The sequence below is a fragment of the Lontra canadensis genome, unplaced genomic scaffold, assembly GCF_010015895.1.
Source record: "Lontra canadensis isolate GAN:19392208 unplaced genomic scaffold, GSC_riverotter_1.0 scaffold9, whole genome shotgun sequence".
In the NCBI taxonomy this organism is placed as follows: domain Eukaryota; kingdom Metazoa; phylum Chordata; class Mammalia; order Carnivora; family Mustelidae; genus Lontra; species Lontra canadensis.
In genome coordinates, this window is record NW_022631003.1 from 32,529,363 (window position 1) to 32,557,005 (window position 27,643).

Sequence of the window (27,643 nt, forward strand, 5' to 3'; positions counted from 1 at the left end):
CTAATCCTTATTGGAAGATATTTTATCATTATTCCTTGAAGCAAGAACTATTTATCCATAGTATCTGTCTGGTTCCTGGTACAGAATAGATGTTCATTTATGAATGAATGTACTCCTCCAGTAATCATATTGCTAATATATCTTATAACTGTGTACAGTGTTAATTTTATTCTTATACCATCATTACCATAAAACATTTAAGTGAATCTTTTATTCAAGATCAGAATCTGAACTAACTGATTTCTTCTAAATCATACTGCTGGCATAACTAGAAGAATGTAAATCTCCTGACTTTGATTTACACTACTTCTACCAATAGCTTTCTTTCTGCTGAAAAGTACACAAGTTTTCTGTTCCTGCTGCTTGGCTATTTCCATGTGTTCAAAGAGCATTTGTCAAAACAAAACAAAAATCAAAAAAAACAAACAATTAAAAACAGTGACTAAAGCTCCAAATATTTACATACTAGCTTTGAGCCTCATAAATCCAAAATAGGTTATTGAATATTTTGGTGGCAAAATTTGTCTGACTCTCCTAAAAACAAGTTACCATATTTAATGTCTGCAAACTACAAAGCAGGTGCAGTGTCAACATAATTGCTCAGAGACTGGAACTTTGTAACCATGGAGACATTACCTCACAGTGTTCTAACAGGCAGTGTTGGCCAGATGTGAAGGTTCTAGTCATAAAGGTATCTGTGCTGGGTTGCCACCTTGTTTCTTGAGCTGCTTCCAGTGAAGGCCACACACCTTCACCTTGATTTGCATAATATGATTAACCAGTACTAGTATTGGCTATGTCAGTGCTTACATACTTACTTTAGAAACCTGGTTCTGGCACCAGCTTGGGAAAGAAATTATTAGATCTGGCAGATGGTTTGAGGTAGTTAGATTAACAGCTGAGGTCACTTGAAAAAAAAAAAAATCTACCTTGAACTTCAGCTATATTTATTACTATATCGTGACTTGTTTCCCCAGGAAAGAAAAGAGAATTTTCTCCTAGCCAAAATGAAAGGCACGCAAGCCAGTCAGAAAACTTCGGTGGCCCTGCAGAGTGAACTTCATGAGCAGGAAGATAAAATGAAGAATCAAACACAGTAAGAATGGCACAAATGAAAGGAGGATCTGAGATTTAGAGGATAATGATAGAGTACTTGACCTCTTGTTTCAAAACATCTTATTTTAAGTAGCTGTAACTGGAATTGATTCCAGTTGATTCCATTGATTTAGAACATCTTCTAAAATTAATTATAATGTACAACTATTTTCTCAACCACAGTTTTATGAAGTTTAGTTCTTGAATAATGCAAAAATTCACCTGGACAGATCTCTGTCATATAAGACATGGTTGAGATTTCAGAACTTATATCTAACATGTTAAGGCAATTGACAGACAATTTCTTTAGAATTCTTTTACTAACCTTTGGGACAAAGAATTGCTAGAGAATTGTGTTTTTTGGAAATGCCTGTGAAGATATTGAATAAAAACTACAACTCTCTCGCTACCCCCAAAAAGAAAAAGAAAAACAAAAAAAAATAAACAAACAAACAAACAAAAACTATAAGTCCCTATTTTTACTACTAGTACGAATCATTCTATCAATAAAAACATTAGCATGGGTTTTCCAATTTTTTTTTAAAAATGACCTCAGTATTGAATATACCCTATTTAAAGCTAAAGTTACTTTGCACCTACATGTCCTGTATTTACTGATAAGTTCATTTTTAAAATATTTGTTCTTAGAGGTCATCTGAGAAATAATTGTTGTCAGAATTACCAATGTAGCATCTCCGAAAATAACACTGAAATGTGGGAATTGAACTTTTATAACTACCTCTGGTGTAGTACTAATCAATTACAGAGGAAATAAAATGCAAGAAGGGACTTACAAAATTCCATATGATAGAGGGCAAGCTGACTAAGCACAAGGCCAAATCTCTCATCTTCCAAAAGGATACTAACAGGATAGTGCAGAGTTTAGACAATGGGCTACATCACATGTGTCTCTTGTGAAATGTCTCACCTTTTTCAGAGGTGTGTGCAACCATTAGAAATTTCTTTTTCAGGGGTGCCTGCATGGCTCAGTGGGTTAAGCCTCTGCCTTCAGCTCAGGTCATGATCTCAGGGTCCTGCAATCAAGCCCCACATCAGGCTCTCTGCTCAGCAGGGAGCTTGCTTCCCCCCGCCCCCACCCCCTGCCGCCTGCCTCTTTACCTACTTGTGATCTCTCTCTCTGTGTGTCAAGTAAATAAATAAAATCTTAAAAAAAATTCTTATTCAGCCACAAATATAAGAATACGTTGTGGCCCTAAGCCAGATTTCTTTAATCACAACATTTGCAAAGGCTTATTAGGAATCTTCTGTGGAATTAAATTATTTGGAAATGGTATTATTTTACTGGAGGAAGAAAAAAACTTTGGAGCTTTTAAAATGAAAATGCTGAAAAGATATAGCCAGTTTGTAATGAAACCCAGATGTAAGGAACTTTGAAAAGAAAAGTACATTTCCTGCTTATGTTAGTGTCAGGCAGAAATCATGTCAAATGATCCTGTCTCAGGTTGGACAGAGATGAAATATTGTAACTTGACAATCTACCTCTTAGTCTCCTTTCCACAAACTACCACATCCTACTCAAGAGTATATATTCATGGGTTAGAGGTTTTCTGAGAAAGATGAGTGCTTGGGGTGTCAGCAGAATGGCTAATGCTCAAGCTTTATATGTACTGGCCTAGTAGTACAATTTTCAAGCCAATGCCATTTATTTATATTAAAAAAAAATGCCTGAGATGTCTGTGCCCTCTGAGAGGTACATTTAGAGAAGTCTGGTTTTGAGTACAAAGCTCTCCAGATATAATACTTCTGATGAAGGAATTTACAAATTGTAGAGCAAGATGATTATAAATACCTCTTACTAAACAAAGTGATTAAGACTGACATCACTTTGGCAGATTCGGAAACTTCAGGCCCTTGTTTCCTTATAGAAATATTTAGAAAACAAAAACAAACAACAAAGCAGAAGACTTGCTAAAATATCTTTACAGTAACTCAGTAAAATAAAGAACCAAAATAGAAATAAGCCATGGATGCAAAATTCTTAGCTCTTGACTTACAGAGGATAAATAAGTGGCCCAAAATAACGGGGTGCATGAACTGGCCATTTATCCAGTTTTTCAAAAAGCTAGAGGATTTTGGACCCCAGGACTTTGTTCACAATTCAAGTGTTAAACACACATATACATACACATACACACAGATTGCTTTAAGGGGACTAAGTCTCAATGTGACTCATAAAATGGAGTTGTCGTAAATCTTTTCATGAGCCAAGCCATGGGAATATTATGTTACTTGTAAAATAATTGTGTTGTAGTTTAGAGGCTTTGTTTAAATGCACGCTAGTTAACAGATATTTTTATGTTTTTAAAAAAGAAAGAAAGAAAAACCTGTGTTCGTAGGAAGATTTAATTATAAAAATAATACCTGGAAATTAAGCCTGTTTTCTTCCTTTTCTATATTCCCCTCAACATACATATACACACATACACACACACGTATACACATGTACAGACAGATATACATGTATACTGTATTCAAAGTAATTAATTTTCAGAATATATTTGAAAGTAGACATTAACTAGAATTTTTATAAATATAGGAAAATCAGTTAGCAGGAATTAAAGGAAAAAGTTTACTAAACAATAATATATTAAGCAGGAACTATAACCATTTTTTTAGTTAATGGAAAGGGAAATATAGAGTAAGTAATAAAAGTGGTATATAAATGGTTTCTAGAGTCTCAATTTTGAGTTTAAAAAAATGTTAGAAACACTGGAATGGAGTGGAGGAGGCAAGATGGTGGAGGAGTAAGTGACCCTATTTCAGCTGGTCCCCTGAATTTAGCTATCTATCTACCAAATCATTCTGAACACCCAAGAAATCAGCCTGAGAGGTAAGAATATATATCTGGATCTCTACAACCAGAAAATCTCTGCAGGTTTCAAGGTGTGAAGGATGGAGTCGTGAATCTACAGGCAGATATCAGAGGATAAACAGAAGGGGGAAGGAGCTGTCATAAGCTGGTACCTCGAAAGTGATATAACACTGAAGCAAAAGAGCATCCTGCAATGGAAACCAGGCACAAATTTTCAGAGAGGTAGCACCCAAGAAAGGGTTTTAGAGCAGGCCCCACACAGGATCCAGGAACTGCAGGGGCACACACATGAACCTAGACCACTCACAGTTTTAGAAGCCCAAAAGGCAGAGACATGCCCCGACCCTGGGGTTGACCTCTGGGAGATCTGCTGTGGGCACAAACCACTACAGGAGTCTGCCTTTTTTAGCAGCATCTACAGAAGCAGAGACTGTATCTTGGAGGGCTCAGTGAAGAGCAGATTATGATTTGTCTCCTCTTGGACAGAGTTTTGAGTGTGACTATTTTTGCTCTGGCTCTCAGAAGAGATGCAGAAAGCCACCAGAGAACAAAAGCTCAAAAAAAATGGTTTCCATCAAGCCCAACCCCTGGACGGGGGCAGGGCATCTCTCCCCAAGTAGGGTTGCCTGAGTAATAGCATGGCAGGCCCTTCCCCCAGAAGACAGAGTGGAAGAACAAGAGGAAGACAACACTAGAGTCCTCATAAAATGGGTGCATCTTGCTTACATCATGGTTAATACTTTGAACTCTGTGTATTCCCTCAACCACCCCTCGACATAGTTAGTAGGAGGAGGAAACTCCAACAAAGAAAAAAGAGACTGTGGCCTCTGTCACAGACCTAATGGTTATGGATAAAAGCAAGATGTCAGAGATAGACTTCAGAGTAGCAAATATGAAGTCAATATCCAGGCTTAAGAAAAATATTAGTGACAATATAGAATCTCTAAGGGCAGAAATGAGATCTAATCAGGCCAAACTTAAAAATACTATGAATGAGATGCAGTCTAAACTGTATATCCTGACAGCCAGTGTAATGAGGCAGAAGAATGAATTAGTGAGCTAGAAGATAAGATGATAGAAAGGAAGGAAGCTGAGGAGGCCTAGGATAAACAACTAGAAGCATAGGAGAATAGACTTAAAGAGATCAATGATGTCATGAAACATTCCAATTATCAGAATTATTGGGATCCCTGAGGAGCTGGAGAGAGAGAAAGGACTAGAAGGCATATTTGAACAAATTGTAGCTGAGAACATCCATAATCTGGGGAAGGAAGCAAGCATTTGTGTCCAAGAGGCAGAGAGGACCCCTCCTGAGATCAGTAAGAACAGAAAAACATCCCAGCTTATAGGGAGTAAAACCTGCAAATCTTAGGCCCAATGAAGCTATTCTGAGAGCAGCTGGGGGAAGAGATTTCTTACATATGGAGGGAGGAATATCACAGCGTTGCAGATTAGATAAAATACATGACCCATCTATATGTTGTCTACAAGAGACTCATTTTGAATATAAAGATACTTCTGGTTGAAAGTCAAGGGATGGAGAACACCTTATCCAATGAACCTCAAAATAAAGCTGGGATAGCAATTCTCATATCACAAAAATTAGATTTTAAGCTAAAGACTGTAGTAAAAGATGTAGAGGGACAGTATATCACACTTAAAGGGTCTGTCCCACAAGATCTAACAGTTGTAAATATCTATCCCCCAACATGGGAACGGCCAAATACATAAGCCAACTATTAACCAAAATAAAGAATCATATTGATAATAATACTTTAATAGTAGGATGTCTTAACACTCCACTCTCAGCAATAGACAGATTCATCTAAGCAGAAGATCAACAAAGAAACAAGAGCTCTGAATGACACATTGGACCAGATGGACCTCATGGATACATACAGAACATTCCACCCTAAACAACAGAATACTCATTCTTCCCAAATGCACATGGAACTTTCTCTGGAATAGACCATATATTGTGTCACAAATCAGGTCTCAACCAATACTAAAAGACTGAAATTATTTCTTGCGTATTTTCAGACCACAGTGCTTTGAAACTGGAACTCAATCATAAGAAAAAAATTGGAAGGAATTCAAACACATAGAAGTTAAAGACCATCCTGCTGAAGAATGTTTGGGTCAACCAGGAAATTAAAAAAGAACTTAAATAATTTATGGAAACCAATTAGAATGAAAACACATTGATCCAATACCTATCGGTTACTGGAAAGGCAGTCCTAAGGGAGAAATACATAGCCATCCAAGCCTCACTCAAAAAAGTAGAAAAATCCAGAATGCACAAGCTAACCTTATGCCTAAAGGACTTGGAGAAAGAATAGCAAATAAAACCTAAACCAAGCAGGAGAAGAGAAATAATAAAGATTAGAGCAGAGAGCAATGAAATATAAATCAGAAAAACAGTAGAAAAGATCAATGAAACTATAAGCTGCTTCTTTGAAAGAATAAGATAAAATTCTGGAAAGACTTACTAAAAAGAGAAGAGAAAGGACCCAAGTTAATAAAATCATGAATGAAAGGGGAGAGATCATGACTAACACCAAGGAAATAGAAACAATTATTAGAAATTATCAGTAACTATATGCCAACAAATTAAGCAACCTGGAAGAAATAGATTCCTTTCTGGAAACTTATAAACTATCAAGACTGAAACAGGAAGAAATAGACAATCTGAATAGGCCAATAAAGAGAATGGAACAGAAGCAGTTAAAAAAGAAAAAAAAAAAAAACACCTCCCTAAAAACAAGAGTCCAGGGCCAGAAGGCTTCCCAGGGGAATTCTATCAAACACTTAAGGAAGAAATAATACCTATTTTTCTGAAGCTGTTTCAAAAGATAGAAACAGAAGGGAAACTTCCAAACTCATTCTATGAGGCCAGCATTACCCTAATTCCAAAACCAGGCAAAGACACCATAAAAAGGAGAATTACAGGCAAATATCCCTGATGATTAGATGGGTACAAAATAATAAGATCCTAGCTTATAGACTCCAACAGTACATTAAAAGGATTATCCATCACAACCAGGTGGGATTTGTTCCTGGGATACAAGCGTGGTTCACCATTTGTAAATCAATCAACATGATAGAGCACATTAAAAAAAGAAAAAGACAAGAACCATATGATCCTCTCAATTGATACAGAAAAAGCATTAGACAAAATACTGCATCCTTTATTGATTAAAACTCTTTAGCGTATAGGGATAAAGGGAATATACCTCAATTTCATAAAAACCATCTATGAAAAGCCCACAGCAAATATCATTCGCAATGGGGAAAAGCTGAGAGCTTTTCCCTTAAGGTCAGGAACATGACAGAAATCCCCACTCTCACCACTATTGTTCAATATAGTACTAGAAGTCCTAGCATCAACCATCAGAGAACAAAAGGAAATAAAAGGAATCCAAATTGGCAAAGAAGAAGTCAAACTCTCTCCCTCACAGATGACATGATACTTTATGTGGAAAACCCAAAAGACTCTACTCCAAAATTACTAGAACTCATACAGCAATTCAGTAATGTGGCAGAATACAAAATCAATGCACGGGAATCAGTTGCTTTCTTATCCACTAACAATGTAACTGTAGAAAGAAAAATTAAGGAATTGATTTCATTTACAATAGGACCAAAAACCATAAGATATCCTGGAATAAACCTAACCGAAGACGTAATGGATCTGTACTCTAGAACTTTTTATGAAAGAAATTGAAGAAGACACAAAGAGATGGAAAAACATTCCATGCTCATGGATTGGAAGAATAAACATTGCTAAAATGTTTATGCTTCCCAGAGAAATCTACACTTTCAAAGCAATCCCTATCAAAATACCATCAACATTTTTCACAGAGCTGGAACAAACAATCCTAAAATTTGTATGGAACAAGAAAAGACCCCAAATAGCCAGGGGGATGTTGAAAAAGAAAACCAAAGTTGGGGGCATCACAATGCTTGACTTCAAGCTATATTACAAGACAGCATGGTACTGGCACAAAAACAGACACAGAACAATGGGACAGAATAGAGAGCCCAGAAATCAACACTTGACTCTATGGTCAACTAATCTTTGACAAAGCAGGAAAGAATATCCAATGGAAAAAAGACAGTCTCAGGGCACCTGGATGGCTCAGTCATTAAGTGTCTGCCTTCAGCTCAGGTCATGATCCCAGAGTCCTGGGATCAAGCCCTACATTGGGCTCCCTACTCGGCGGGAAGCCTGCTTCTCCCTCTTAGTCTCCCCTTGCTTGCATTCCCTCTCTCTGTCAAGTAAATGAATAAAATCTTTAAAAATTAAAAAAAAAAAAAAGAAAAGTAAAGGACAGTCTCTTCAATAATGGGTGCTGGGAAAATTGAACAGCCACAGGCAGAGGAGTGACAATGGACCATCCACTTACACCATACAAAAAGATAAACTTAAAATGGATGAGAGACCTCAATGTGAGACTGGAATCCATCAAAATCCTAGAGGAGAACATAGGCAGTAACCTCTTTGACCTCTGCCATGGCAACTTCTTTCATGACACATTTCCAAAAGCAAGGGAAACAAAAGCAAAAATGAACTTTTGGTACTTCATCAAGATAAAAAGCTTCTTCACAGCAAAAGAAATAGTCAACAAAACAAAGAGATAACCCACGGAGTGAGAGGAGATATTCACAAATGACATTACAGATAAAGGGCTGGTATCCAAGATCTATAAAGAACTTGTCAAACTCAACACCCAAAAAACAAATAATCCAGTTAAAAAATGGACAGAAGACATCCAAAGAACAAAGAATCCAATCAAGAAATGGGCAGAGGACATGAACAGACATTTCTGCAAAGAAGACATCCAGATGGCCAACAGACACATGAAAAAGTGTTCCAAATCACTCGGCATCAGGGAAATACAAATCAAAACCACAATGAGATATCACCTCACACCAGTCAGAATGGCTAAAATTAACAAGTCAGGAAATGACAGATGCTGGCGAGGATGCGGAGAAAAGGGAACCCTCCTACACTGTTGGTGGGAATGCAAGCTGGTGCAACCACTCTGGAAAACATCATGGAAGTTCCTCAAAAAACTGAAAATAGAGCTACCCTATGACCCAGCAATTGCACTACTGGGTATTTACCCTAAAGATACAAAGGTAGTGATCTGAAGGGGCACGTGAACCCGAATGTTTATAGCAGCAATGTCCACAATAGCCAAACTATGGAAAGAACCTAGATGTCCTTCAACAGATGAATGGATAAAGAAGAGGTGGTATACATATACAATGGAATACTATGCAGCCATCAAAAGAAATGAAATCTTGCCATTTGCGACTATGTGGATAGAACTAGAGGGTATTATGCTGAGCGAAATAAGTCAATCAGAGAAAGATAACTGTCATACCATCTCCCTGATATGAGGAAGTAGAGAAGCAATGTGGGGGACTTAGGAGGTAGGAAAGGAATAAATGAAACAAGATGGGAACGGGAGAGAGACAAACCATAAGAGACTCTTAATCTCACAAAACAAACTGAGGGTTGCTGGGGGTAGGGAGGGAGAGGGTGGTGGGGTTATGGACACTGGGGAAGGTATGTGCTATGGTGAGTGCTATGAAGTGTGTAAACCTGGCGATTACAGACCTGTACGCCTGAGGATAAAAATACATTATATGTTTATAAAAAAATAAAAAATTTAAAAAAAAACTTTAAATCTAAAAAAAAAAAAAAAGATGGACAGAAGATATGAACAGATGCTTGTCCAAAGAAGACATCTAAATGGCGAACAGACACGTGAGAAAATGTTCCATGTCAATTTTCATCAGGGAAATTAAAATTAAAACCACAATGAGATACCACCTCACACCAGTTAGAATGGCTAAAATTAACAAGGCAGGAAACAACAAATGTTGGCGAGGATATGGAGAAAGGGGAACTTTCTTACACTGTTGGTGGCAATGCAAACCAGTACAGCCACTCTGGAAAACAGTATGGAGTTTCCGCAAAAAATTAAAAATAGAGCTACACTATGGCCCAGTAATTGCACTACTGAGTATTTACCCCAAACATACAGATGTAGTGAAAAGAAGGGGCACCTGTGCCCCAACGTTCATAGCAGCAATGTCCAAATAGCCAAACTGTGGAAGAAGCCAAGATGTTCTTCACTGGATGAATGAATAAAGAAGATGTGGTTCATATATACAATGGTTCATATATACAACCATTAGAAGGGATGAATACCCACCATTTGCATTGATATGGATGGAACTGGAGGAGATTATGCTAAGTGAAATAAGTCAATTATCACATCATTTCACTCATATGTGGAACTTAAGGAATAGCATGGAAGACATTAGGGGAATGAAGGGAAAACTGAAGGGGGAGAAATCAGAGGAGGAGATGAACCATGAGAGACTATGGACCCCGGGAAACAATCTGAGGGTTTCAGAGGGGAGGAGTTTGGGGGGAGGAGGTAATAGGGTGATGGGTATTAAGGAGGGTATATGTTATAATGAGCACTGGGTGTTATACACAAATAATGAATCATTGAACACTACATTAAAAACTAATGATTTAATGTATGGTGACTAACATAACATTTAAAAAAAAAACCTGAATGAAATGGTTGATAGCATTTTGTGATTTTTTTGGCAAAATTTTTGGTTGGTAGCATTTTGGTGATTTTTGTTTTCTTCTTTCTACTTTTGCACTTTTTCAAAATCATCTACAGCAACAATTGACTGATATTTATTTTTTATTTTTATTTTTTAAATAAAGATTTTATTAATTTCCTTGAGAGAGAGCACAAGAGAAAACAAAGGGAGAGGGAGCACAGAAGGAGAGGCAGACTACCCCTGAGCAGGCTTCAGTATGGGACTCAATCCCAGGACCCTAAGATCATGACCTGAGCCGAAGGCAGATACTAAATCAGCTGAGAAGCCCAGGCACCCTGATTGACTGATTTTTAGTTAAAAGAGTAAATAAAAGCATTTCTTAACATTCATGCGTCTTATTTAGATTGTTAAAACTACAACTATAAGATGTCCTTATGCTTATATAGATACATAATACCTTTGAAAAGCAGAACTCTGGGTAATAATCACAATTCATGATTCTTATGTTCATGTGTATTCATTTTTAGTTTCTCACTTTACTTATTGTACTGATTTTTGTACACAGAAGAAAAGATACCCAAGACAGTCTCCTAATGACACAGAGATCTTTAGCACATTTTTTTTCGACAGCAAATTCAGATACAACGCTATCATTTCCATGGTCATTATCCTATGAAATGCCTCTTGATTACACTCTGTCTAGCCCTCACTTTAGTGGACTAACTGTATCAACAATTGGGCAGAAGACTCCTAAAACTACAGGAGTGGGACTTTCCAGATCAGAAAACAGCTTGGGTAAGCAACACATGTACCAATTTTTTTTTTTTTAAGATTTCACTCATTTATTTGACAGACAGAGATTACAAGCAGGCGGAGAGGCAGGCAGAGAGAGAGAGAGAGGAGGAGGAAGCAGGCTCCCTGCCGAGCAGAGAGCCTGATGCGGGGCTTGATCCCAGGACCCTGGGATCACGACCTGAGCCGGAGGCAGAGGCTTTAACCCGCTGAGACACCCAGGCACCCCTGTACCAATTTTTTTAAGACGATTTTTAAATCATGTAGTTTAATAGATTCTTTATATGCCTAGAAGTCAGAATGAATTCCAATAACACAGATTTCTTAATGTCATATGCAGAGTAACTTGATTATGCTCAACATTGATCCTAACACTTAGTCATATTCAGGTCATATAAATGTATGTGGCCAAATGTATCATCTCCATGATTAATATATCTTGAATTGTCATAATCGTTTATGGGTTGATGGTTTAGATGCTCTAGAATTGCTAGATAAAAATTCTAATGTATAGCATTAACTCCCCTTCCTCTGAACACTACCAGAAAGATTTAAGCAATGTCTTGTGTATTTGTGCCACTAGGAGACTTATAGCTTAAGTAAGGAAAAAACAGACATATAACAGAAAGAAACAAAACAAATGGTAAGAAAATGGTGGAAAGATAGAACATTAATGAATTTGGAGAAGAAGATAGAACATTAATGAAAACAGTACTACAATAGGAAAAATTCAGGTTTGACAGTTGCCAACAGTGTAAGCAATGCATTCAGCAATATCCACAGTGTGTTCCTCATGATGTTAGGGAACTTCAAGGGAATGTTATCATGTTTTACTGAAAACATCATGGTCTTGGAAACAGAGGACTTGTCTAAAGGATATTTCTACACTGTGAGATAATAGGCTAGGTATCCGTGGGTCCTATTACACCTACAAGTGCAAAATAGGGATTAAAATATCAACTTCACAGGGCTGGCCTAAAGATTAAATAAGATATGTATGAAAATCACCTAGCATATAGTAAGTACTAAATAAAAATTAGTCATGAATATGAATATATCTATAAGCACCTCCTCCTCATTGAATAGGCTAGACTTGGGGTCTGTATCTTAATTACCAGTCAAGAAGTTTCAAAACTGGTAGCATAAACACACCCATGACTACTTGATGCCTCTATTTTCCTCTATTACTCCGTGGATATTTAAGCCTGACTGTTGGTTATCTATATTTCATTTTGTTTCTGATATTTTGCTAAACTTGTGACACAGTGTTATGTAGGATTTTGATCTGCTGCCATTATTTCCTATGCTTCATTGTTTGTATGCCTATAATCCACTATTTGAAGAAGCCTCCTAAGATTACAGTGACCTTTAGCAATGACTAAAATCCATACACTCTATAGCGAAAATACCAACTTACATCTAGGGACAGAATATTTTTCTTTCTTTATCCCTGTACCAGTGTGTCACTAAAAATAATCACTAGTTATTTCATAGACTTTGGTGTATAGCTTTTAATTATCCTCATTGAGTTTGAAAGTGACAGTAAAATGCACAAAGAAAATAATTTTGTAGAAGCAAAGAACAAAGATAGTGGCTTTGTGTTCTTTTAATGTCCTTTTATTTACTTCTCTTTGTTTCTTTCCTCTTTGGTTTCTTTGAAAGGAATCAACAGCTCCATAATGACAAGGAGACAGGCTCTGCCATACCTTGCTCCTGAGATACCAGTAACTGGGGAAGGAGAAGATTACTTCCTATCTTTGTTTGGCGATACAAAGAAACTTCTTTCACACTCACCCCCTGCAGAGAAAGCCTGGAAACACTTTTCTATGATTCTTGAAGAAGTAGGCCAATCTAGATCCAGGTACATATTCTATTTGAACTATTTAACATCTTCTATTGGAATAGGAACTACTTTACTTCAGTAGGAAATGAAGTTTTAATCTGATATTACATTCCTGATTTCATCTAAAACCCTAAGCAGTTTATTGAAATATAACTTTCTTATGTTCTGAGCAATGATAAGAAATCAATGTAACTTATTAGGGAACCAAACAAGGAATGCTGATTTTTCAAAGATGCCAGAGGAAACAGCACTACATAATCCCTACAAATAAAGACAACTCTATTTTTTGTTATTGGCAAATCGTTCATATGGATTTAGTGTCTGTTTTTCTCTTCTACTAGGTGCTTGAGTTCAAAATAGAAGGAAAATTGATCCATTTTTATGGTGGTTGGTATCTATGGCAAAAAGAATTGGTCAGGATGAAAGTTGATATTAGAGCTAAAATAAAAGAGATGACTCCTTTATACATTTACTTCATCCTGCTTTTCTTGTTGCCTTAACAACAGATTGAATTGTGAATTATTAGAAATAAACACATGTCGACAGAGAGTGTGAGATGGCTAAAAGGAGTTACTAGCCAGTTTAAAGGTCAGACATAAAGGAAACTGTTTTCCCCTTAGGTCAGATTTCCTAAAATCAACCACTATTACCATTCAACTATAGTGAATAATTAAGTGTTCACTCAATCATCTAAAAGCACTATATGAAATTATTCATTCAATATCTAACCAGTGTGTTAAGAATGATGATCTATTTGGAGCAAAAATTCAAAGAAAAAAAAAAAGAGTTGTGAATATGGTTTTAAGAACTTTCACTCAGACCAGGAAGACCTGCAGGCAAAAGGATTGAGAGAGGCAAATAAAGGATCAAGGCATTTAGAGAATTTTCTCCCAGTAGAGGATGACCTGGGAAGATTTTGTGAAGGAGTTGTTAAGTAGAATTATAAGAAAGATAAGTAAATTTTGGATATGCACTAGTTCTCAATTGTACCTACAAAGTTGAATCAGCTGAGAGGTTTTTAACGTCCTGACCCTAGCCTAGACTCTTTGAGTCAGAATTTCTAGTGGTAGAATTGAGCATTGTATTTTTTTTTAAATCCCATGGTAATTCTAATGCACAGTCAAGGCTGAGAACCGACAGCCTAGAGAAAAGGAGCAGCATAAACAAAGTGAAGGAGGCAGAAAAAGCTAGGATCTGGTTGATATAAGGCACTTTATAGCATTGCCCCACTGAACAGTGCATTAGTTGGTATAACAAGACTGGGGAGTGATCACAGGGAGCCTTGAACACCAGGATGAGGAATTTGATTTTTATAATGGGAAATGGGAAGCAACGGGAAAGTTTCAAACAAAGGAGTAACAGGATCATGACTTAGAATGTTGAACTGTGGCAATGAATATTATGAATGAATATTGGATTTTTGTCAAATGCTTTTTATGCATCTACTGAAAAGATCATATGGTTCTTCTTAATGTTAAAGCAACCATACACACTTAAAATAAACCTCCCTTGATCATAATATTTTTTCTTTTAATATATTACTGAATTTTATTGGTTAAAATTTTGTTTCAAATATTTACATCTGTGTTTGTGAAAAGTATTGATCTGTAGTTTTCTTCTGTAATGTATTTGCTTTGACATAAGGTAAAGCTTGCCTCATAGAATGAGTTGGGATATATCCCCTCCTCTTTCATTTTCTAGATGAGTTTATATAGAAGTAACTTTTTTCTTAAATATTTTATAGAATTCATCAGTGAAGCATTCTGGGCCTGGAGTTTCTTTGGGGGAAGGTTTTTATCTACAAATTTTATTTCTGGAAAATAGATATCATGATATTCCAGTTATCTATTTCTTCTTGGATAATATGTGTCTTTCACACAATTTGTCCATTTCAACTACTTTGTCAGATTAATTGTCATAAAGTTGTTCATAATATTCCTTTATTATTCTTTTAGTATCTGTAGTGATGTCACATTTCTAATTACTGATACTGGTCAGATATGTCTTCTATCCGTTTCCTAATCAATCTTGCCAGAGAGTCATCAGTTTATTGAGCCTCTCAAACAATTGGCTTTCTGTGGTTTTTGTTTTGTTTTCTATTTTATTGATTTCCATTCTGATGTGTGTTTACTTTCTTCTGCCTACTTTAGGTTTCCTTTCCTTTTCTTTCTCTAGTCTCTCAAGGTGGAGCCTGAGATCAATTGCTTTTATACCCTTTTCTCTTCTAATATAAGCATTTAGTAAATTTCCCCCTAAGTACAGCTTTAGTAGCATCCCACAAATTTGATATGTTGGATTCTCATTCATTTCAAAATACCTTCTAATTTCCACTTACTTTCTTCTTTGATCTTTGTGTAATAAGAAGTTCCCAAATGTTGACAAATTTGCAAGTTACAGTGATTTTCCAGACATATTTTTATTATCAATTTTTAATTAAATTCTATAATGGTCAAAGAACATACTTTGCACTACTTGAGTCCTTTTAAAGGTATTAAGACTTGTTTTACAGTCAGGATATTGTCTATCCTGGTAAGTGTTCTGAGTGAACTTACAAAGAATTTATATTCTGATGTTGTTGAATAGAGTATTTTATAAATGTCATTCAGGTCAAATTTCATTACTGGCATTAAGTTACAGTCTTTTTGTTGCTTTTATGTCTACTTGTTCTATCAATTTTTGAGAAAGGGGTGTTAAAATCAACTATAATTGTGGATTTATTGATTTTGTCTTGCAATTCTATCAGTTTTTTTTCTTTCATATACTTTGAAGTTCAGTTACTAGATTTACAAACATTTGAAATTGTTATATCCTCTTAATGAACTGATCTCTATATCATTATGAAATGACCTTCTTTATCCCTGGCATTATTCTTAGTTCAGAAATCTATTGATATTAATATAACCATCCCAGCTTTCCTTTTCTTATTGTTAGCATGGTAAGTCTTTTTCCATGGTAAGTCTTTTACTTTTAATATATTTGTGTCTTTATATTTAGAATGCATGTTTTGTAAGTAGCATGTAGTTGAGACTTGTTCTTCTATCAAGTCTAATAATCTCTGTCTTTTGAGCATTTAAACTGTTTACATTTAAAGTAATTGTTAATATTTGTTTTCTATTTGCCCCAACTATTCTGTGTTGTCTTTCTCCTCATTTTCTGTATGCTTTTGAATTGAGTATTGTCAATGATTCTATTTTATTTCCATTGTTGGCTGATTAGCTATAACTCTGTTATTTTAGTGATTCCTTTAAGGTTTCTAGGATATCTTCACCCTGTCCCAGACTACCTTCAAGTGATATTATACCACTTCACAAATAGTATAAGACTTTTCAATAGTATTCATTTCTTTTATCCCAAATATTGTGTTTTTGCTATCACATATTTTATTTCTACATATGTCATAAATTGCATACTCCATAGTTATTTTGTTTAATAATTAGTAGAAGAAATTTAAAATATAAGAAAAATATGTTATATATTTACCCTCATATGTTTTCACTGCCTTCCCGTATTTCTTTTTTGTAAATCATGTTTCCATCCCTTATAATTTTGCTACTACCTGAAAAAGAACTTCCTTTCTTGTAATATGGATCTGCTTGTGATGAATTCTTTCTTCAGTTTTTAAACAGCTTTATTGATATATCATTGACATAAAAATGGTGTGTGTATATATATACATATATACATGATGTATATGATATATAAGTTATTTTGTCTTTTTGGTTTTTTATTAAGATGTAATTGACATATAATATCATGTAAGTCTAAGGTATACAACATGATGAATTGATACTTATATATTGTGAAAGGAATACCATTAAGTTAGTTAACAGATCCACTACCTCACATAATTATCTTTATGGTGTGTGTGGTGAGAACATTAAGATCTATCTTCTCAGCAATTTTCAAGTATCATTAACTATAATCACTGTGTTGTACATTAGATCTCTAGAACTTACTCATTTTGCTTACTGCAAGTTTGTACCCTTTGAACCACATAATACCATTTCTGCCTCCCCCAGTCCCTAGCAACAAGCACCATCAAGATCATACAATATTTCTTTCTGTATCATGCTTATTTTGTTTAGCATAATGTCCTCCAGTTCCATCCATGTTGTCATACATCCATATTGAAGTCAGGATTTCCTTCTTTTTAAAAACTGAATATTTCAGTGTGTGTGTGTGTGTGTGTGTCTGTGTGTGTGTGACATTTTCTATACCCATTCATCTATTGAAGACATTTAGGCTGTTTCCATATTTTGACTATTGTGATAATGCTGCAATGAACATGAGAGTGCAGATATCTCTTCCTGATACTCATTTCATTTAATTTGGATATATATCCAGAAGTGGGACTGCTGGATCATATGACAGTTATATTTTTAATTTTTTTTAGGAACTTCTGTATGTTTTCCATAATGGCCTTATTAATTTATATTCTCACCAACAGTACAAGTGTTCCTTTTTCTCCACATCCTCACCAGCACTTATATTGTTTTTTTCTTTTTTATAAAGATTTTATTTATTAATTTAATAGAGAGCACACGAGCAGGGGGGAGAGGGAGCAGGACAAGCAGCCTCCACACTGAGCTGGGAGCCCAACATAGGGCTCTATCCCAGGACCCTGAGACCATGACCTGAGCTGAAGGCAGAAGCTCAATAGACTGAGCCACCCAAGCACCCCATCTTTTCTTTTTGATAATAGCCATCCTAACAAGAATGAAGTAATATCTCATTGTGATTTTTATTTCATTTCACTGGCAATTTGTGTTGTTGAACACCTTTTCATATACTTGTTAAACATTAGAATTTCTTTTTAAAAGTTTCTATCGTGGTCCTTTGCTACTTTTTAATCAAGTTATTTGCTTTTTTGCTGATGAAATGTATGAATTCCTTATTTATTTAGGCTATTAACCCTTATCAGATATATGGATTACAAATATTTTTCTCATTCTATGGGTTGCCTTTTCATTTTGTTAACTATTTCCTTTTCTGTGCAGAAGTTTTTTAGTTGAATGTAATCCCCCTTGTTTATATATACTTTTGTTGCCTGTGCTTTTGGTGTCGTATCTAAGAAATTACTATCAATACCAATAGCAAGATTCCCCCCCCCTTTTTTTTCCCTATGACTTTATGGTTTCAAGTCTTATCCCATTTTGAGTAGTTTTTGTATATGCTGTGACATAGGGGTCCAATTTCATTCTTTTACATGTGGCTATCAGTCTTCCATCATTCACTGAAGAAACTATCCTTTCCCCATTGTGTAATTTTGGCACTCTTGTTGAAGATCAGTTGACCATAATTTTTATGCATGGGTTTGTTTTGGGCTTTCTATTCTGTTCCATTGGTCTGTATGTCTATTTTTATGCCAGTACCATACTGTCTTATTTACTTTAGCTTTATAATATAATTTGAGGTAAAGAAGTGGGATACCTCCAGCTTTTTTCTTCCTGCTCAAGATTGCTTTGTCTATTTGGGGTCTTTTGCGGTTCTATATGAATTTTGAGTTATTTTGAGTTGTTTTTCCAACTTCTGTAAAACACACACACACACACACACACACACACACACACACAGGTCTTTGGTATTTTGATAGACATTGCATTGAATCTATAGATCACTTTGAGTAGTACGAGCATCTTAACAATTTAGTTCCTCCAGACCATGAACATGCAATGTCTTTCCATTTATTTTGTCTTTTAAATTTCCTCCATCAATATTTTGTAGTGTATAAGTTTTCAATATTATAGTACAATATATAGTACAATTTCAGTGTACAAGTCTATCACCTCTTTGGTGTAGTTAATATGTAAGTATTTTATTCTTTTTATTCTTTTTATATAAGTGAGATTATTTTCTTAATATCTGTTTTAGTTAGTTTATTATTAGTGTGAAGAAATTCCACTGATTTTTGCATGTTGATTCTGTAGGTACAACTTTACCTAATTCATTTTTTCTAATAACTTTTTGTAGTGTTTTTAGGATTTTCTACATATATGATCATGTCATTCTTCAAATATCTGTAATTTATGTCTCATCTCATTTGATCATCTTTAATTTTTTTTCTTACCTGATTGCTCTGACTAGGACTTCAAGGACTATGTTGAATAGCAATGGTGAGAATGAACATCCTTGCCTTGTTCTGGATCCTAGAAAAGCTTTCAGGTTTTCCCCATTGATTTTGTCTTTTACCCAATGGTGATTTAAGAATGTGTTGTTCAATTTCCATTTATTCATGAGTTTTCTTGTGTTATTGATTTCTAGATTCATTCTATTGTCACTTGAGAAGATAGCTGGGATGATTTTAATCCTAAATTGTTGACTTATTTTGTGACCTAACATGTGATCTATCCTGGAGAATGTTCTGTGTGTGCTCAAGAAGAATGTGTATTCTGCCACTGTGGGGTGGCTATATAATAGACATATCCATTTTGTCTATTGAGTTATTCAAGTTAGCTGTTTCCTTATTGATTTTCTACCCTCAATATTCTGTCTATTATTGAAAATGTGGTTATAAAATTTCTTATTATTGTAATGTTGTCATTGTTTCCCTTTAGCTATGTCAATATTTGTTTTATATATTTTGGTGCTCTGATGTTGGGTGGATAAATATTTACAATTTTTACATTTTCCTGTTGAACTGACCCTTTTATCAAAGACCTTTATATAAAGGTCTTAAGAATGACAATTTTTTACTTAACGTCTTTTTATCTAATATAAGTATAGCTACCTCTACTTTATTTTGTTTAGCATTTGCATGAAGTGTATTTTTTTCTATCCATTTTCTTTCAACTTATGTGTGTCCTTATATCTATAATGAGCCTCTTATAAATAGCACATTGCTGGATATTGTTATCTGTTTTAATCTATTCAGCCATTCTATGCCTTTTGATTGGAGAATTTAACCCATTTACATTTACAACCCATTTACATTTAAAATTACTATCAGTAGATTAAAAACTTGGTATTGCCATTTTGTTCATTGTTTTGTTTTCACAGTTCCTTTGTTCCTTTCTTCCTCTCTGTCTTGTTATTTGATAAATTTCTGTAATGGAATTTATAGGGATTTTCTGGTTATCATAATGCTTGTATAGATCTTCTTACAGCTTTAACTGTCTATTGTGATTTCATAATTACTTAAGTTCAATTCAATATAAAAATTCTACACTTTTACCTCACATACACTTTATGTTCTTGAAACCAAAATTGGCTTTTTCAAGTAATGTGAATCCTTTACAAATTTTCATATTTATAGTTATTCTAAATACTTTTGTTCTAACTTTTATGTTTGATTATTAGTAATTTGTGCACAACCACGAGTGTCATATTATTTTGTATATATAGAGAGAGAAATAGATATATAGATATATACATTTGCCATTGAGATTTACACTTCCACATATGTTCCTGTTGTGTTTAGTGTGGTTTTTTTTTTTAAGATTTTATTTATTTATTTAAGAGAGAGAGAATGCCAGAGAGAGAACAAGCAGGGAGAGAGGCAGAGGGAGATGGAGAAGCAGATTCCCCACTGAGCTGGAGGCCAACATGGTGCTCAATCCCAGGACCTGGAGATCATGACCTGAGCCAAAGGCATACTCTTAAGCATCTGAGCCACCCAGGTGTCCTGTTTAGTGTGTTTTTTAATTCCATTTGAAGAACTCCTTTAAGCATTTATTGTAAAGCAGTTTTAATGGTTGAAAAATTCCTTTCATTTTTGTTTCTCTGAGAAATGCTTTATCTCTCTTTCACTTTTAAAGGATAGCTTTGCAAGGTGCAGTATATCTGGTTGGCAATTCCTTCTTTCAGTACTTTGAATATACCATCCCGTTTACCCTGTGTACACAGTTTCTGTTGAGAAATCCGCCTACAGTATTATGGTGGTTTCCTTGTATGTGATTAATCTTTTTTCTCTTGCTGTTTTTGGAAGATTTGATTATGATATGCCTTGGTGTAACTTTCTTCAGGAAGTCTATGCTTGGGCTTTGTTGAGTTTCTATGATTTGCAGATATATAGACTTAAAATTTTAAAATTATAGAAAATTTTAGGTAATTGTTTCTTAAAATATTTTGTCCCTATCTTTTCCTTTAGAGAGTCCAATTACACATGTACCAGGCCATTTGAAGTTATCCCACACTTCACTAATGTTCTATTCTTTTTTAGTCTTTTTTCGTTTGTGTGTCTCATTTTGGATAATATCTATTGCTATGTCTTCAAATTCACTAATATTTTTATTTGCAAGGACTAATCTTATTAATCCCATCTATTGTATTTTTACTTCAGCTATTTCACAATCATGTTCAATCTTTCATCTAGATTTTGTATATACCAATTATAGTTACAAAGACTTTGCTTTTTCTGCTATTTTTGACATCTTTGTCCATTTTGGATCAATTTTGATCAATTTTTATTTTTACTTCTCCTTATTATGGGTTGTATTCATCTTGTTTACATATCTAGTAATTTTTTATTAAATGCCAGAAGTTATCATTTTTAGGTTATTTGAGTGCTGGAATACCTTTGTATTTCTAAAAGTATTCTTGAGCTTTGTTCTGGGATGAAATTAAATTACTTAGAAATAGTTTGAACCTTTTGGGACTTGTTTTTAAAATTTGTTTAGCGGTGAGGGATCCAAGATGACAGAGGAGTAGGACATCTTAGTTTTGTCTGGTCCCAGGAACTCAGCTAGAGAGCTATCAAATCATTCTGAACACCTGCAAATTCAGCTGGAGATCTAAGAAAACAATAGCTGCAACTCTACAAATAGAAAAGCAACAATTTTATGCAAGACAGAATGACAAGATGGAAAAACTCACCTCAAAAAAGAGAACAAGAGGCAGTACTGTCTACCAGGGACCTGATGAGTATGGATATAAGTAAGATATCAGAACTAGAGTTCAGAATAATAATTATAAAGATACTAACTGAGCTTGAAGAAAGCATAGAGGATTATTTGACCATAGAGTTGAAGGTCCATATCTGGGCTCTCTATTCTGTTTCATTGATTTATGTGTCTGTTTTTGTGCCAGTACCATGCTGTCTTGGTATTTGCAGCTTTGTAATATAGCTTGAAATCAGGTATTGTGCTGCCCCAAGCTCCGTTTTCCTTTTTCAACATTTCCTTGGTGATTGAGGGTCTTTTCTAGTTCCATAAAAATTTTAGAATCATTTGTTCCAACACTTTGAAAAATGCCATTGGTATTTTGATTGGGATGGCATTGAAAGTATAGATTGCTCTGGGAAGCATAGACATTTTCATAATGTCTAGTCTTCTGATCCATGAGCATGGAATGTTTTTCCATATTTTTGTGTATTCTTCAATTTTTTTCATAAGTGTTCTGTAGTTCCCAGAATATAGATCCTTCACCTCTTTGGTTATGTTTATTCCAAGGTATCTTATAATCTTCAACAAAGTAGGGGAAAAATATCCAATGGAAAAAGGACCGTGTATTCAATAAATGGTGCTGGGAAAATTGAATAGCTACCTACAGAAGAACGAAACTAGAACATTCTCTTACACCATACACAAAGATAAACTGAAAATGGATGAAAGGCCTTAATGTGAGACAGGAATCAATCAAAATCCTAGAGGAGAACATAGGCAGTAACTTCTTCAACAATGGCTACAGCAACTTCTTTCAAGATGTGTTTTCAAAGACAAGGGAAACAAAAGCAAAAATAAACTTTTAGTACTTCATCAAGATAGAAAACTTCTACACAGCAAAGGAAACAGTCAACAAAACAAACAGGCAACAAATGGAATGGGAGAAGATTACAAATGACATTACAGATAAAGGGCTGGTATTCAAGATCTATAAAGAACTTGTCAAACTCAACACCCAAAAAAACCAAATAATCCAGTCAAAAAAATGGGCAGAAGACATGAACAGACACTTCTCCAAAGAAAACCTACAAATGGCTAACATACACATGAAAAATGTTCATCATCTTTAGCCATCAGGGAAATTCAAATTAAAACCACATTGAAATATCACCTTACACATTTTGTTAGAATGGCAAAAATGGACAAGACAAGAAACAACAAATGTTGGAGAGGTTGTGGGAAAAGGGGAGCCCTCTTACACTGTTGATGGGAATGCAAACTGGTACAGTCACTTTGGAAACAGTGTGGAGGGTCCTCAAAAAGTTAAAAATAGGGCTACCCTTTAACCCAGCAATTACATTACTGGGTATTTACCCCAAAGATATAAATGTAGTGAAAAGAAAGCCACCTTCATCCCAGTGTTCATAACAGCAATGTCCACAATAGCCAAATTGCAGAAGGAGCTGCGATGCCCTTCAACAGATGAATGATAAAGAAAATGTGGTCCATATATATAATGGAATTTTACTCAGCCATCAGAAAGGATGAATACCCACTTTTGCATCAACGTGGATGGACCTGGAGGAGATTATGGTAAGTGAAATAAGTCAAGCAGGGAAAGATAATTATCATATAGTTTCATTTATTTGTGGAACACAAGGAATAGCATGAAGGACAATAGGGGAAGGAAGGGCAAAATGAAGTGGGGGGAACATGGAGGGAGATGAACCATGAGAGACTATGGACTCTGAGAAACAAACTGAGGGGTTTAGAGGGGAGGGTGGTGGAAATGCAGGTCACCCTGGTAATGGGTATTAAGGATGGCACATATTGCATGAAGCACTGAGTGTTATACACAAACAATGAATCATGGAACACTACATCAAATACTAATGATGTACTGAATGGTGACTAACATAACATTATAAAATAAATAAATAAATCCATAAATAAATTCATAAACAAATAAATAAATAAAAGCATAGAGAACACTAGAGAATTCCTTTCTCAAGAAATAAGAGAATTAAAATCAAAACAAGTCTCAATCAAAAAGGCTCTAACTGCAAGGTTAATGAGGCAGAAGAGAGAATTAGTGATATATAAGACAAATGATGGAGAATAAAGAAGCTGAGCAAAAGAAAGATAAACAACTATTGGATCATGAGGGGAGAATTCAAGAGATAGGTGATACTATAAAGCATAACAATATTAGAATAATTAGGATCACAGAAGAAGAAGAAGTGTGCCAGAAGGTATACTAGAGGAAATTACAGCAGAGAAACTCCCTAATCTAGGGAAGAAACTAGGAATTCAAGTCCAGGAGACACAGAGAGCGCCCTCAAAATCTATAAAAGTAGGTCAACAACTTGAAATACAATAGTGAAACTTGAAAATCTTAGAGACAGAGAGAAGATACTAAAAGCAGCTCAGTACAAGAGGTCCATAACCTACAAGGGTAGAAACTTCAGACTGGGAACAGACCTATCCACAGAGACCTGGCAGGCAAGAAAGGACTAGTATGATATATCCAGGGTGCTAAATGAGAACAATATACAGGCAAGGATACTTTTATCTAGCAAGGTTGTCATTCAAAATAGAAGGAAAGATAAAAAGCTTCCAGGAAAAACAAACTAAAATAATTTGTGATCACTAACCAGCCCTGCAAGTAATATTAAAGGGGATCCTTTAAGCAAAGAGAGAGACCAAAAGTAATATAGACCAGAAAGAAACAGACACAATATACAGAAATAGTGACATTACAGATAATACAATGGCACTAAATTTGTATCTTTCAATAGTTACACTGAATGAAAATGGGTTAAATGCACCAATCAAAAGATACAGGGTAACAGATTGGATTTTAAAAAAGCAGAGCCCATCAATATGCTGTATGCAAGAGACTCATTTTAGACCTAAAGACACCTCCAGATTGAATGTGAGGGAGTGGAAAACCATTTATCATGCTAATGGCCATCAAAAGAAAGCTGGGGTGGCCATCCTTATATCAGTCAAATTAGATATTAAAACAAATACTAACATTATGTCATATTTAAAGAGTCTATCCAGCAAGAAGATCTAACAATTATAAATATTTATGCCCCTAACTTGAAAAGAGCCAATCACATAAGCCAATTAATAACAAAACTAAAGAAACACATTGATAATAATACAATAATAGTAGGCAACTTTAACATCCTATTCAGCAATGGACAGATCATCTAAGCAGAGGATCAACAAGGAAACAAGGGCTTTGAATGACACACTGGACCAGATGGACTTTACAAATATGTTCAAAGCACTCAATCTTAAAGCAACAGAATACACATTCTTCTCAAGGGCACATGGAACTTTCTCCAGAATAGATCATATCCTAGGTCACAAATTAGGTCTCAATCTATATGAAAGGTTGAGATTATTCCTTGCATATTTTTAGACCACAATGCTTTGAAACTTGAACTAAATCACTGGAGGAAATTTGGAAAGAAATCAAACATATGGAGGCTAAAAATAATCCTATTTAAAAGTGAATGGGTCAACCAGGAATTTAAGAAGAATTTTAAAAATTCTTGGAAATAAATGAAAATGAAAACACAACTGTTCAAAATCTGTGGGACACAGCAAAATCTATTCATCTTCCCCAAGGACTCTATTTCAAACTAAGTCCCATTTTTTCCCTCAGATGCTTTAAAACATGAAGATAATAATATACTAACTTACCTCTTCATTAACTTAATACTTCATTAAGGAAGTATTACCAAAACTTTCAGTCTGAGGGCTTTTCTCTTGTAATACCAGTGAACAGAATCAAGTTCCCTGAGTCTTCCTAAGTTTGTCTTTTAAAACTTTGGAAGGTCCTTAAATCCTTACCCCTTTGCCCCCAACAGCTATGATCACAGATGCCAATCTGTATGGAGAATGTTAGGAGGGTGTATACTAGAAGAACTGAAACTCTACAGGTAATTTTAGTAAACTTTAAAGTTATAGAAACCTAAAGGCAGATAAGTAGCTTGAATCTACCAAGAAAAATCCAAGAAGTAGGTAAATCAGGTCTCAGATGATGGAAAGTCATTGTTTAAAAAAAAAGTTACATAGCCATATATCTCTTCAATCTTTTTACAATTCAGTCCCATGCAAAAACTCCTGACAGAATGGTTGGTACATCACTCTACACTCTCATCAAATAATGATTTATAAGCAGAGGTTTCAAGTCACTTTCCTACTAAAGAAAAATGGGAAGGCTTATGGAAAGAGAAAAAGATAACTACTAAAGTCTGTGTGATAACTGTTTAACAGCCCTGCTTCTGTGAATGTCTATGTATCGTGTGAAGTATTTTCTATAACTTTTGGATTTATACCAAAAGGAAGGCAAAGGAAGTGACTAGCTCTGATATGGATGATGTTTTTTTTTTTTTCATATGAGCTAATTTACTCTTCTTATGTATATAAAATAAAAATTTAAGATCAATAAATAAACAGTTCACTTAAATAATGAAAGATTTTTGAAAAGCAACTATACATATTCCATTACATGTATAATAACAAAGAAATAACTGAACTATTCTAGGATCTTATCTGTTTAAAAGCAAAATTCAAAACAGTGCTCATCTCTCATGTAAAAAAGCAAGTTTGAGAAACAAAAAGACATCTTTTTAAGAAATTAAAACATACCACAGATAATTCAATAACAGTAGGATAAGGATGACATAGAGGAATTCTAGAGATTTCAAAGGATAAAATGTTATATCCACAATTTATTAAGAACCATATGGTAATGCAAAAGAAAAGACTATGCATGTAAACTACTCAAAAATGAAACTCTCCAAAATAGGCATTCTCATACAATGCAAAGTATGAAGTGAGAACACTATTTTGAAAGCAGTTTAGTTGTGTGTATTGATATTTCATGGATGTTTACATCTTCTATTCTCACAGTTCCTCTTCTAGAAGAGGAAACCCAGAGTGATGGCTGACATTTGGAGCCATTTTTCTCCTCAAAACAGTTGTTAATTTGAAAGCAGCAGGAATCTGAGAAGTTAATAATATATTGGCAGTTTCATAGGACCAGGTGAATAAAAATTGGGATTCAGGTCCTATCCTGAAAGAGAATCACTGATAACCCAGGTTTTCAGTTGGAATTTCAAATTTCAATTTTAAATTTCAAATTTCAAATTTCCACCCAATAGTAAGACTATATTCAAAATAGACTTCCTAACTGGAGCTGAAGTACAGCATCAAGACACTTCTTACCCTGGTTTGATTAAAGTAATTTACCCCCAACTTAGATAGCTGTCAGAGCTAAAGTAAATCCTGTATGTATGGGTTGAGAAAATGCTATACAGACACTTAAGTTATCTCTGCAGTTCTTTTAATTCATAATACTAGGCACTAAGTAAAAAAAAAAAAAAAAAAAAAAAAGGCATACAACTAATAAAAGTTAACCAAAAACTAAGGTTAAAATGAATGCTAAAAACAGGCCTTGGTGGTGCAGATATTATGGTTATCTGACAGGGATTTTAAAATAACAATGATTAAATATTCAAGGAATTAAATGACAAGATACAACAGGAAACTAAATATTTTATTGGTTTATTCTTATTAAATTATCAAAAGGAAATTCTAGAACTAAAAAATCCAATAAGAGAAATTACTATTTCAGAAGTAGAT

At 34.8% G+C, this 27,643-nt stretch overlaps 1 protein-coding gene across 3 annotated transcripts in view; it reads left to right on the forward strand.

The window, feature by feature from the left end:
- Positions 1-682: 682 nt before the first annotated feature.
- LMNTD1 (lamin tail domain containing 1) overlaps positions 683-27,643 on the forward strand; it is a 60,634-nt gene continuing 33,673 nt past the window's right edge. The window contains exons 1-4 of one of the 3 annotated variants that reach the window (XM_032855228.1): positions 683-691; positions 978-1,096; positions 11,091-11,320; positions 12,980-13,178. In XM_032855228.1, coding sequence (XP_032711119.1) covers positions 1,008-1,096; positions 11,091-11,320; positions 12,980-13,178 — 518 coding nt within the window. In that variant the 5' untranslated portion in view covers positions 683-691; positions 978-1,007. Of the gene's footprint in view, positions 692-732; positions 883-977; positions 1,097-11,090; positions 11,321-12,979; positions 13,179-27,643 lie in introns of those variants that run through there. The other 2 variants (XM_032855229.1, XM_032855230.1) reach the window with 2 other exon arrangements.